We start from the raw sequence: 13,429 nt of genomic DNA, 5'->3' as shown, positions 1-13,429 counted from the left end.
AGTGCCTGGTCCTGGGAGGGAATTTTAATACCACCCTCGAGGAGCGAGACCGGTCGGGGACCGAGCAGTGCCTGGCCGCTGCGGACACCCTCCGGGAGATAGTTGAACATCACTCCCTAGTGGACATCTGGCGTGACCACCATCCGGATGACACTTCCACGTTCACCTTTGTCCGGGTGAAAACACATCGGTCGAGCCACTCCCAGTTGGACCGCATTTATTTATCACGCTTCCATCTCTTACGAGCCCACTCCTCCAGCATTCGGCTGGCCCCATTTTCTGACCATCACCTAGCCACCATGACAGCCTCCCTCTGTGCGGAGAGGCCGGGGCCAGCCTATTGGCATTTTAACAACAACCTGTTGGAGGATGAGGGCTTCGTGACGTCCTTCCGGGAATTCTGGCTGGCCGGGCGAGGGCAACAGCGTGCCTTTCCCTCGGTGCGGCGATGGTGGGACATGGGGAAGGTGCGCGCCCGGCTTTTCTGCCGCGACTACACCCGGGGCACCAGCTGACAGAGAAATGCAGTGATAGAGCAGTTGGAACGGGAGGTCTTAGAGCTGAAGAGGCATCTGGCCACCAGCCCCGAAGACCCGCTCCTCTGCGGAGCGTGCCGGGAGAAGCGGGAGGAGCTCCGGGCCCTCAAGGACCATCGGGCCCGGGGCGCCTTTGTTCGATCCCGCATCCTCCTCCTTCAGGATCGCGGCTCCTGCTTCTTCTATGCCCTGGAGAAAACGAGGGGGGCCAAGAAACACGTCACCTGCCTCCTGGCAGAAGACGGCACCTCCCTCATGGAACCGGCGGAAATGTGTGGGAGGGCCCGAACCTTCTACACAAGTCTTTTCTCCCCGGATCTGACAGACCCTAGCGCTTGCAGAGTGCTTTGGGAGGAGTTCCCTAAGGTCAGCGCAAGCGACCGAGACCGGCTAGAGATGCCTCTTGCTCTGGCAGAGTTCTTGGAAGCCCTCCGTCGTATGCCCACTAATAAGTCTCCAGGTATGGACAGGCTGACCATGGAGTTCTACCACGTGTTTTGGGACGTCCTCGGCCCAGACCTAGTCACTGTCTGGGCCGAGTCTCTGCAGAGCGGGGTCCTCCCTCTTTCGTGCAGGCGAGCTATGCTCGCCTTATTACCGAAGAAGGGGGACCTCTGCGATTTACGAAACTGGCGTCCCGTCTTGCTCCTCAGCACGGACTACAAAATCATAGCGAAAGCAATCTCGCTGCGGCTAGGGTCTGTGCTGGCGGACGTGATCCACTGAGACCAGACATACACCATCCCGGACCGCAGTATCTTTGATAACCTATTTCTGGTTCGGGACCTTTTGGAACTCAAGCGTAGGGACAGTCTGTCGTTCGCCCTCCTGTCCCTAGATCAGGAGAAGGCGTTCAATAGGGTGGACCACGGGTACCTCCTGAGCACTCTGCAGGCGTTTGGCTTCAGACCCCAGTTTGTGGGTTTTCTCCGGGTGCTGTACACTTCCGCAGAGTGTCTGGTTAAGCTCAACTGGACCCTGACCGAACCGGTCAGCTTCGGGTGAGGAGTGTGGCAGGGGTGCCCCCTCTCGGGCCAGCTGTACGCTCTGGCAATCAAGCCCTTCCTCTGTCTCCTCCGCAGGAAGTTGACAGGTTTGGTGCTGCAGGAGCCGGAGCTGCGGCTGGTCCTGTCGGCGTACGCTGATGACATGCTCCTCGTAATCCAGGACCCCGGCGACTTGGCGCGGGTGGAGGCTTGCCAGGCCATCTATTCGGCAGCCTCCTCCGCCCAGGTCAACTGGGTCAAGAGCTCTGGCTTGGTGGTAGGAGACTGGCAGCAGGCGAGCTCCCTCCCACCCGCGCTTCAGACCATCCGGTGGAGCGCAGGTCCACTGTTCTACCTCGGCGTTTACCTTTCTGCCACGCATCCTTCTCCGTCGGAAAACTGGGAAAATTTAGAGGGCGTGGTGATAGAGCAGCTCCGGAAATGGACGGGACTACTCCGATGTCTCTCCGTCCGAGGGAGAGCGCTGGTGCTTAATCAACTAGTCCTGTCCATGCTCTGGTACAGGCTCAACAGCCTGGTCCCAGCCCCGGGTTTCCTGACCAACCTCCGGACATCGATTCTGGGGTGCTTTTGGTCAGGAACGCACTGGGCCCCTGTAGGGGTTCTTCATCTACCCCTGAAGGAAGGAGGACAGGGCCTGAAGTGTCTACACACTCAGGTCCATGTCTTCCGCCTCCAGGCCCTACAAAGGCTCCTCTATGGTGCAGGCAGTTCGGCGTGGAGCACACTGGTGCACGCCATCCTGCGCCGCATCCAAGGGCTCCGATATGACTGGCAGCTCTTTTATCTCCGTCCGGGAGGTCTTCCGCGAGACCTCTCCGGGCTGCCGGTCTTCTACCAGGACCTCCTCCGGACTTGGAAACTGTTTTTAACAACCAGGTCCGTGGCAGCCACCGAGGGCATAGATCTCCTCGCGGAGCCCCTGCTACACAACCCCCAGCTCCGTGTGCAGGTGGCAAAGTCCTGCTCTGTGCGCCAGAGCTTGATCCTGTCAGAAGTCACGAGCGTCGGAGACCCCCCCTGGACTACGACTGGGGAGACTGGCTGGATCCCCTGACGCTCGCTCGGCGCATGGGGCTCTCCAGACCTCGCACCCCCCGGCGCATACTTCAGGAGGTGAAGGCTGCTTTGCCGTCTGCTGCTCGAGCTTACCTCGACCGGGTCCTGCTCGAGGGCACGCCCCGCCCACCCTCTACCCCAGGCCCGCCGGACCTTTTAATTGGACCCCTGCCCCGCAGACCCAATCGACCCCCTCACCCTTTCGCTGCGAGCCGGCTGCATGAACTGCAGCCGGTACGCTTCCAAACCGCGCCAAGGAAACATCTATACACGCTCGCATTCCACACCCTTCATGCCCTCACCCTAGTGTCCCACCCCGACACAAAGTGGCGAGACCTTCTGCCACCTTTGGAGGGTGAGCAGCCCCAGTGGGCCAGCCTATATTCCACCTTGGTTCCGAGGCCCGTCGGGGACATCAGTTGGCGGCTCCTTCATGGAGCTGTGAGCACGGGCACGTACTTGGCACGGTTCACCCCCGTCCCAGATACTTGTCCGTTTTGTGGTGTGAGGGAAACCCTGGAGCACGTATATTTGGAGTGCGCCAGGCTGCAGCCCCTGTTCCAGCTCCTCCCAAATCTCCTATTACGTTTTTGGTTGCATTTTTCCCCTCACCTTTTTATTTATGCACTCTCCATCCGTGGCCTCACAAAGTTGCGGGATCCCATAGTTAACCTCCTCCTGGCCCTGGCTAAAATGGCCATCTATAAAACCAGAGAGAGGAGGTTGGCCGATGGAGTTTCCTGTGACTGTGGGGCCGTTTTCCGATCTTCGGTCCGTTCACGTATCCAGGCGGAGTTCCTCTGGGCGGCGTCCACTGACTCCCTTGATGCTTTTGAGGAGCGGTGAGCGCTGTCCGAGGTTCTCTGCTCAGTGCCCCCGTCCTGGTCCCTTTGTCTGACCCTTTGATTGGGGGAGAGAGTAAGGGGCCCCAGCCATTGCTGCTGCAGACACCACCACCTTAGAGGAGTCCTTTCACACGTGGGTGCACGTGCCCCCCCCCGATACTTGTTGGGTGCTTTCAGAGGAGGGAATAGTTGGTGACACTCGGGCGTGGCATCAGGTAACTTGAGGGGGTGGAAGACCACGAGAGTCGATGAAGCCCCCTCACTCTGGGCCACCAGGTAACTTGGAAGGGTGGAAGACAGCGAGAGTCGAGGAAGCCCCCGGCTCTGGGCCCAAGCAAGCTTGAACACTTCCCTCCCCTGAAGCTAATGAGAAAACAATTGTGATTGGTTGTTGTGTTACACATTGCATATGCTGCTGTTTTTACTTTGTAAGTGTGTTATGCAAATAAAAAAATTACCTTCCTATAAAAAAAAACACTCTCCTGTAGCCATCTGGCCCAACCCTGTCACAGTTGTTTTTTTAAACCCCTTGAAATGAAGCAGTTCCTTCTTTAAAAGTTATAGTCCAATGATGGGAGGATCTTATTGTACTGCTATGCAAGAGCAAATCTGGTTTCTTATTTTCCTCATCTTTGGTCTTGAGAGTAGAGGATTTAGAGAACAATGGCACAAGTAGCAGCATCTCCTACTAGCTGATCTGTGGAGAGGTCACTGTAAGAGACTTCAGAGAATCATAGAAATGTCAGGCTGGAAGGGACCATGAGTTGTCTTAGTCCATGTGGCTGTAAGTGACAGGACCAAGTCTACAACACCATTCCTGAGTGGTGTTGCTCGAACTGGTTCTTAAAAAACTCCACTGATGGGGATTCCACAATTGCCTTTGGAAGCCTATTCCAGAACTTAACTACCCTTATAGTTAGATAGCTTTTCCTAATATCTAACCTAAATCTCAGATTTAGTAATGGGCAGATTAAGCCCATTACTTCTTGTTGTACCTTCAGTGGACATGAACAGTTGATTACCATCCTCTTCATAACAGCCCTTAACATATCTGAAGATTTATCAGGTCTCTATTCAGTCATCTTTTCTCAAGACTAACCCATGCCAAGTTTTTTTTAACCTTAGCACATAGGTCAGGTTTTCTAAACCTTTTATTTTTGTAATTCTCCTTTTGACTCACTCTGGCTTGTTCACATCTTTCTTAAAGTCTGGTGCCCAAAACTGAACACACTACTCCAACTGAGACCTTACAAATGCCAGACAGCGCAGAACAATTACTTCTTGTGTCTCACGTACCAGACTGCTCTTAATACAACTTGGAATATTAATCTTCTTCACAACTGCATCATATTGACGACTCATCTAATTTCTGAACTACTGGAATGCCCAGTTACTTTTCAGCAGTACTACCACCTAGCCAGTTATTCCCCCTTTTGTAGCTGTGCATTTGATTTTTCCTTTCTGAGTGTAGTATTTTGCACTTGTCTTTAATTTAATCTTGTCAATTTCAGACCAGTTCTCCAATTTGTCAAGGTTGTTTTGAATTCTAATCCTGTCCTCCAAGGTGCTTGCAACTCCTCCCAGCTTGGTGTCATAGAATCATAGAATCATAGAATATAAGGGTTGGAAGGGACCCCAGAAGGTCATCTAGTCCAACCCCCTGCTCGAAGCAGGACCAATTCCCAGTTAAATCATCCCAGCCAGGGCTTTGTCAAGCCTGACCTTAAAAACCTCTAAGGAAGGAGATTCTACCACCTCCCTAGGTAACGCATTCCAGTGTTTCACCACCCTCTTAGTGAAAAAGTTTTTCCTAATATCCAATCTAAACCTCCCCCACTGCAGCTTGAGACCATTACTCCTCGTTCTGTCATCTGATACCATTGAGAACAGTCTAGAGCCATCCTCTTTGGAACCCCCTTTCAGGTAGTTGAAAGCAGCTATCAAATCCCCCCTCATTCTTCTCTTCTGCAGGCTAAACAATCCCAGCTCCCTCAGCCTCTCCTCATAACTCATGTGTTCCAGACCCCTAATCATTTTTGTTGCCCTTCGCTGGACTCTCTCCAATTTATCCACATCCTTCTTGAAGTGTGGGGCCCAAAACTGGACACAGTACTCCAGATGAGGCCTCACCAATGTCGAATAGAGGGGAACGATCACGTCCCTCGATCTGCTCGCTATGCCCCTACTTATACATCCCAAAATGCCATTGGCCTTCTTGGCAACAAGGGCACACTGCTGACTCATATCCAGCTTCTCGTCCACTGTCACCCCTAGGTCCTTTTCCGCAGAACTGCTGCCTAGCCATTCGGTCCCTAGTCTGTAGCTGTGCATTGGGTTCTTCCGTCCATAAGTTATTGAACTTATCCTTATTGAACCTCATCAGATTTCTTTTGGCCCAATCCTCCAATTTGTCTAGGTCCTTCTGTATCCTATCCCTCCCCTCCAGCGTATCTACCACTCCTCCCAGTTTAGTATCATCCGCAAATTTGCTGAGAGTGCAATCCACACCATCCTCCAGATCATTTATGAAGATATTGAACAAAACCGGCCCCAGGACCGACCCTTGGGGCACTCCACTTGATACCGGCTGCCAACTAGACATGGAGCCTACAGATTTCATTAGTATATTCTCCATTCCATTATCCAAGTAACTGAATCGTACTGACAGACTCCAGAAGGACCCCACTAGATACATCCTCCTCGTTTGAACACAAACATTGATAACCGTTATTTGAATATGGTCTTTCAACTAGTTATGTAGCCACCTTATAGTAATTTCATCTAGACCAATGGTTCTCAAACTTATTTGACCGGGCTTTCCTTCTGTGTGTCTGTAGTCATGTACACACCCCATCCCAAGTATATATACCTTCACCCAGCTCTGAAGGCAGTGCCATACCAGAAACAGCACAGAAACAAGGGTGGCAATGTGAAAAGTGATATTTGTCAATATCACTTTTCACAGCAAACTTAGCACCTCATTACCACCCTTACTTCTGCACTGCTCCTGCCACCCCGCTGCCTCCAGGTGAGGGGTTGAGGTGGGGGCAGGGGAAGAAAAGCCCGAGCCCAGGTGGTGGGGCTCTGGCTGTCCCTTTATCCCCACTTCCTGCGTATGCATGTCTTTCTGCACAAGCTCCAGCCACTCAAGGTCGACAAAGTACACAGCTTGCGCCTCCCGTGGAAGGCCTGCCCCATAGTTTGAGAACCGCTGATCTAGACTACATTTCCCTAGTTTGCTTATGAAAATGCCATGTGGGCCTGGGTCTAAAAAGCCTTATTAAAATCAAGGTGTCATGTCTACTGCTTCCCCCCATCCACTATGCCAGTAACCATGTCAAAGAAGGAAATTAGGTTTGTTTGGCATGACTGGTTCTTGACAAATCCATGTTGGCTATTACTTATAACCCTGTTATCCTTTAGGTGCATGCAAACAGTTTGTTTAGTAATTTGTTCCAGTGCCTTTACAGATATCAGAGTTGGGCTGACTGGTCTAATTCCCCAGGTCCCTTTTGTTCCCCTTTTTAAAGATTGCTTCACCTAGTTCTGTAAGTACATTAGGGTAAATATTTAACCTGTTTTTCCCCCTATTTTAGCTCATAATCCTCCCCCCTTGTTATTACTATTAATTGTGTTAAGCATCTGGTCACAATATTTTCAGTGGAGACTGAAGCAAAATAGGCATTAAACACTTGAGCTTCCTTGATAATATGTTATTAGCTGTCCTTCCCTATTAAGTAGTAGATCTGCACTTTCCTTTGGCTCTTGCTCCTAATATATTTATAGAACCTCATATTACCTTTTATGTCTCTTTTGAGTGTAACTCATTTTGTGCCTTAGACTTTTTGATTTAGTCCCTACATACTTGTGCTGTTCTTTTGTATTCATCCTTAGCAATTCATCCATAGTTCCACATTTTGTAAGATTCCTCTTTGATCATCAGGAGCTCTTTAATGACCTGACAGAGTCATAAAGGCCTCTTATTCTTCTTTGCATCAGGATACATTGCTTTTGTGCTTTTAATATCTCTTTGGGAAACAGCCAGCTCTCCTGAACTCCTTTTTCCCTTTAGATTTGCCTCCTTTTTCCCTTTAGATTTGCTTCCTATGGGACCTTACCTACCAGGTCTGAGTTTATTCAAGTCTGCTTTTTTGAAGTCTCTGCCTTTTTATTTTTCTATCTTCTCTCCTTCCTTTCTTAGATTACATTATTATATCATTTCATGATCACTTTCACCCAAGTTGCCTCCTACCTTCAGATTTGCAACCAATTCCCCCGTTAGTCACAATCAAGTATAAAATGGCTGCCTCCCTCACCTTCTGAAACAAGTCATCCCCAGTACATTCCAAGAACTTACTGGACATTTTGTGTTTTGCATTATTACTGGTCAAACAGCTGTTGGGGTAAAATCCCCCTTGGCTAGCAACTCTTGGGTTTTGGCTATTTCTGTATTTGTTCTAGAAATGCCTCATCCACCACCTTCCACCCTTTTATCTTCACCCACAGGCTTTCAAGTTGTCTGCCTCTTACCTACATCTGGAACTCAGAACAAGCGTATACGTTCCTGGTGTATAAATAATACAACACAACCCTTTTTTTCCCCCTGCCTGTCCTTTCTTCATTAGAGAGGATGCTGGCAGTGACCCTGGTATTTAGGTTGCATAATATTGTCCATTATAAAAGATGCTTGCAAAGCTCTAGCACCTGTATTGTTTGCAGCAGGCACTTACAGTTTAGAAAGCTCTGGTGTCAGAAGTGTCTTTTCTTTGCCCCAGGAAAATCTGTTCCCATTTGGTTGAGATGTAAATGGTCAAATTGCCATTTCCCCCACAGTGACTTGCGTTCCTCAGGAAGTTTTGTCAGCATCCCAAAATAATTGAACATGAACGTTTTAAAACAGCTGCTGCCAAAATAGTAAGAGCACAGGGAATCCTGGGAGCTGCCTCCTCCATACCGCTCCCTAGACCTGACACATGGCCTCACACTCCCCTCTGGCATCACCACATGGGACAGGAGCCCCCACCTCCTGCTGGAGGGAGGTGGGCCAGTGCCCTCCAATGCAGCACATAGTGCCAGTTGCTGATTTTTTCCCTTCTGGACCCTTCCAGGAATAGCAGTCGCCTTCTGCTGCCAGCTGTGTAATACTATTGCTGTTATATGATTTTTTTGTTTGGCATTATTATTATTATTGTAAATTGTGCTAGGCTTTTTTAAAAGAAAAGTTACCTTAAAAAAAAAAAAAGCTGTTGAGATATTATTTAGGCTGCAGAGTCAAGCACTCAAAGGCTAGGAAATGCCAGATTTATGGCTTGCCAGGCAGCCTTCATCTTACACCCTTGTACACATGTACTGATAGTACAGAATCATGTAATTAGACTTTTTTCCCCCCATACAATCTAGAATCCATAGACTCCTTGTGGAGTCAATACTCTGTGTCAAGCAAGCAAGTTTTCAGAGAGTTTGAAGTACCTGTGATCAAGTGCTAGCTTTGAAAACATTAATTAAAAATGGTTTTCAGAAAAAACCCAAAGACGGGAGCTATATTTCTGGACCTGACAGCAGCATATGACATGGTCTGGCACAGTGGTTATCAACCAGGGGTACACGTTCCCCCTGGGGTACACAGCAGTTTTCCAAGGGGTGAATCTAGATATTTGCCTAGTTTTACAACAGGCTACAGAAAAAGCAACGGTGAAGTCGGTACAAACTAAAATTTTATACAGACAATGACTTGTTTATACTGCTCTATATACCATACACTGAAATGTAAGTACAATATTTATATGGTAAAAATGAGTAAACAATTTTTTCAGTCATAGGGTTCTGTGACACTTCTATATTTTTATGTCTGATTTTGTAAGCAAGTAATTTTTAAGTGAGTTGTAACTTAGGGGTATACAAGACAAATCAGACTCCTGAAAAGGGTACGGTAGTCTGGAAAGGTTGAGAGCCACTAATCTTAGTCAAATTATCAAGAGCACTGCCAGCATGGATAATCAACATCACTGACCTCTGCAACAGATGTTTCCGAATGCACATGGGAGATAGAGTTATCACATGGAAAAGACAAACCAATGGTCGTACCTCAAGGCTGTGTGCTGGCACCAACGCTTTTCAAACTGTACATGAATGACATTCCACTCACCCAGTACTGTGTGCTCCTGTATGCAGATGAAGGCATTTGCTTAGGCATCCAAGCAAGATCATTTCCAGAACTCGAAGATGCCCTAAATGCTGACTTAAGATGGCAAGATAGTAGTCGGTGGCATTTACAACTCAGTGTGAGCAGAACAGTTTTGAGTGTATTCCATGTTTACAACACCAGAGCAGGCCAGGAACTAAATATCTTTCTCAGTGGACCTCACCTGAAACATGAATCCCACTCACTCTACTTCAAAGTAAACCTAGATAGATGTCTCACATATCTTAAACCCCTGAGGAAAACTGCTGCTAAGGTAAGGATGCATAACAGCCTTCTAAGCAAATTGGCTGGCACTTTATAGAGAGCAAACGCTTAAACTCTGATCATCCATCTTAGCCCTCTCTTCCTCTGCAGCAGAATGCTGCGCTCCACTCTGGCTCCATTCATCTCAGATCAAATTGGCTGGCACACAACTACACTCAACCCTGTGCATCATAACTGGGACGATTCGACCCACATCAGTACTGTGGCTCTCTGTGTTAAGCAACATCACTCCTCCAGACATCTGTTATGAGGATGCTGCAGCCAGAATGATTGAGAAGATCAGGGAAAACCTGAGCCTATCAGTATACACCAACCTCTTTGACCATCCAGGAGTGCACTAGTCATGGAGGCACCTGTTTGTGGGCCCACTTACCCTGCCCAGATTTCTCTGCAACATCGAGGTAGTGTGAAGAATGGTCTGCAACTGATATCAGAAACCAGTCTCTTATAACGGACCCTACCAAGCTGCTCACAGGCACTTCTGAATCGATTTCGAAGGGGCAAGGGTCAACGTGCAGCCAGCCTTCATAGCTAGGTCTAGCGCAAGGATCCCCACATGCAACTAGGGCCAAAGACAGACTATGTCACACCTCACTGATGACTACTCTCTGACCAGATTTGATAGTGGTCTGAAGGCTGTGCACTTTGCTGATGAGGCTGCCACAAATTGGCCTGGCAAGCTCTGCAACAGATAAGAATAGAATCCTTGCCTCATTCAGTGTACAGGATGGGCATACAGGTGGCGGAAATAAGGTTGCAACTGTAAAACTGGCATTTCCTAATTTCTGAGTTCCTGACTTAGGGAAAAGAGATTGGAAAGAGGTCAGAGAAAGACTAGCCATGAAGGAAAAGGGTGCAAATATCTCTTCTTGTGTGCAGAGGTCAAACATACATTAAATGCTATTGTTTGGAAAATACTTTAAAACAGTGACTCCATCTGAAATAGGCTAGTATTTAGATGTTAGACCATAGCAAGCAAAAACAGTAGATTTGTCTTTTTTAACGTGTTAGCAATTAACATAAAAGAAAGATCTGACCTAGTTGGACTGTTATACTTGTAATGAACAGGTGCCATGTAGATTTTTAGCGTGCATGTGTAGTAAAACAAGCATTTCTGTGGACTCATGAACACTACTTTACAAAACATACTCAATTGCACTGACAATGCACCTTAAATAAAATCACCTTTGCCTTTGCTTTTGCAGTCTGTGCTGAAATCATCAACATTTGAGCTCCCCCTTGCATATCAGCATTCCGTGTGGACTGCTGAAGAATTAGGACCTTTTATTCGCCTATGTCTCATGGATCAGAATTTCCCAGCATTTGTGGAAGAAGTGGAGAAGGAGCTGAAAAAACTGACAGAAGGTTGAGGAAATGTTAATTCTGTATTTCAGGTAATAACAAGTAGAGTGGATACAAATTTGAGAAAATCTGATTTTTTTTGGTCAGTGTTTTATTTTTAAAAACAGGTGAATCCACTTTTTATACATCATTGCACTTCAACAAATACACAGAACACAAGTTCATGCATCTACAGTTATGCACGGCATGAGAACCCTGTAAGGTCTAATTCTACAATCAATCTTTAAATCAACATGAGAAATTACAGTGTCAAACTGAAGAGTATTACTAGTTGCATAGAATATCACCATGCTGTAACATTTCAACGTCATTTAAAACAAAAAAGTAAATTATAAAAGTTGCCTGAATTGAATGTACAAGAATATGTTGAACACATCAGTGCAAAAGGATTTGAGAATTTACATGATTTAACAAACAAACAAAAAAAAATCACTTAAAAAGCCATCATATATATTTATAAACTGAAGTTTGTACTACAATTCATCACCACTTGTTGGACTGTTCCAGCTTTTAAAGTCTTTGATTATAGGACACCCAAATCTTTCTATATAGGTTAAGCCCTTAAAATAATTTCAATTTATATTACTCCTCTTTAAGTACCAGAACAGTATAATTCTCTCATCTCTCAGACATACAATATAAGGAATGAATATCAGCAATTTAAAAATGAAACACTTACTGTATTTTGGTTTTCCTCTTCCCCAAAAATATAAATATATACGGTATATATTTTTAGGTTTTGCTGTACTTTACAAAAAGTTATCACTAGATGGCAGCAGTGCATTTTAGAGCTTTGCCAATTTAAGAGCTACATTAAGAAAGTAAAAAATGGCGCATGCATGATTTGACCTTACTTCTAATGTTTATATACCATAAAGGAAAAAAGCAACATTCACAGCACATCAAGCCCAAAATAGTTTACACCTTCTACACTGAAGCATTGTTAAAATGTGTCTGGGTACGTCATTCTTACAGGACAGGCTAAATAAGGCATGCTTTTATAGACAGTCATATTGTTGCTCACTTGAAAGGAAAAATCAAATAGAACTGGAGTTCTAGAACCAAGAGTTCCAACCATTAATTTAGCAGGTTATATTGCCATCAGTCTCTCAGAAACTTAAAGCTCTGTAGGGAAAAAAAGAATTGAGAACAAAAGGTATTAGTCAATGATTAATGCCACCCTGATTACAGTATGCCATAATGCACATCATAAAACTGCTGTCAGATTTGCTATTAAGATAAAGGCTTGTCTATTTTTGATTCAACCTAAAAACATCAGTTTCATACCATATCCTAGAACTGCTTACACCTAGCAAGCAAATTCACTTTTATGGTATAAAATCTGCAGAAATTATCCTTCAGGGTGGGTGGGTGTGCTTGTGTTAAGATTTACTTTGCTGCTGAAGCCGTAAGTGCTGCACAGGTAAGAATCATGTTAGAATTTGACTAGAGTTCTGTGAATATGCACTAACTACTGTGCCTAACCTATTATGGCAGGGATCTTTTATAAAAATTCTTGGGTAGTGTATCCTTTTCAGCAGTGTATGGAAGAGTTCAGTAGAAATGATGCTTTATTCAAAACAGTTTCAGATAGCTTTGCAATTCACTGAAATACCTACACATGGCTTGTTTGATCAGTATTTTTTGATTATTCTTTACATTTTTAGTTACACCTTACTGAAAGAATAGAAGTGCTTAAATAGTAAGAATATTTTTTAAACATCTAAAGTCATACTTACATTACACGCATTATTTTTAATTTGTGTTTCTCTGGCGTAAGTTTTTATCTTTGTGATTGTTTGTAGAGTTGCTTTTCCTTTAGAGGGAAAAAAGTCACATCAAAATTGTTGAAAATGTAACAGCAGCGTGGTTAAGAGACAAGTCACTTACAGTATGCAGTGTTGTAGCCATGGTGGTCCCAGAACATTACAAAGACAAGATGGGTGAAGTAATACCTTTTATTGGACCAGTTTCTGTTGGTGAGAGAGACAAGCTTTCGAGCTTATACAGAGCACACAAGCTTGTCCCTCACCAACAGAAGTTGGTCTAATAAAAGATATTACCTCACCCACCATGTCTCTCTAAGTCATTCAAGGTAAGGGCCAGGAGAGCTCTTCTGTCTTGAATAATCTTGTGAATATTTGCTTCCACTGA

General features: G+C 46.0%; 2 protein-coding genes across 2 annotated transcripts in view; one reads left to right on the top strand and one right to left on the bottom strand.

Moving 5' to 3' along the window:
- The window catches only part of REC114 (REC114 meiotic recombination protein), a 153,589-nt gene extending 142,169 nt beyond the window's left edge, over positions 1-11,420 (top strand). Inside the window, exon 6 of the mRNA XM_048866159.2 lies at positions 11,119-11,420. Within this exon, the coding sequence (XP_048722116.2) occupies positions 11,119-11,283 (165 nt within the window). The 3' untranslated portion in view covers positions 11,284-11,420. The remainder of the gene's footprint in view (positions 1-11,118) is intronic.
- NPTN (neuroplastin) overlaps positions 11,280-13,429 on the bottom strand; it is a 103,355-nt gene continuing 101,205 nt past the window's right edge. Inside the window, exons 7-8 of the mRNA XM_048866154.2 lie at positions 13,015-13,091; positions 11,280-12,400 (exon numbers count right to left, since the gene is read on the bottom strand). Of these exons, the coding sequence (XP_048722111.1) occupies positions 13,031-13,091 (61 nt within the window). The 3' untranslated portion in view covers positions 11,280-12,400; positions 13,015-13,030. The remainder of the gene's footprint in view (positions 12,401-13,014; positions 13,092-13,429) is intronic.

The sequence above is a fragment of the Caretta caretta genome, chromosome 10, assembly GCF_965140235.1.
Source record: "Caretta caretta isolate rCarCar2 chromosome 10, rCarCar1.hap1, whole genome shotgun sequence".
In the NCBI taxonomy this organism is placed as follows: Eukaryota; Metazoa; Chordata; order Testudines; family Cheloniidae; genus Caretta; species Caretta caretta.
The sequence above is the reverse complement of the archived record's forward strand: the minus strand, read 5'-3'. Positions and strand labels throughout refer to the sequence as shown.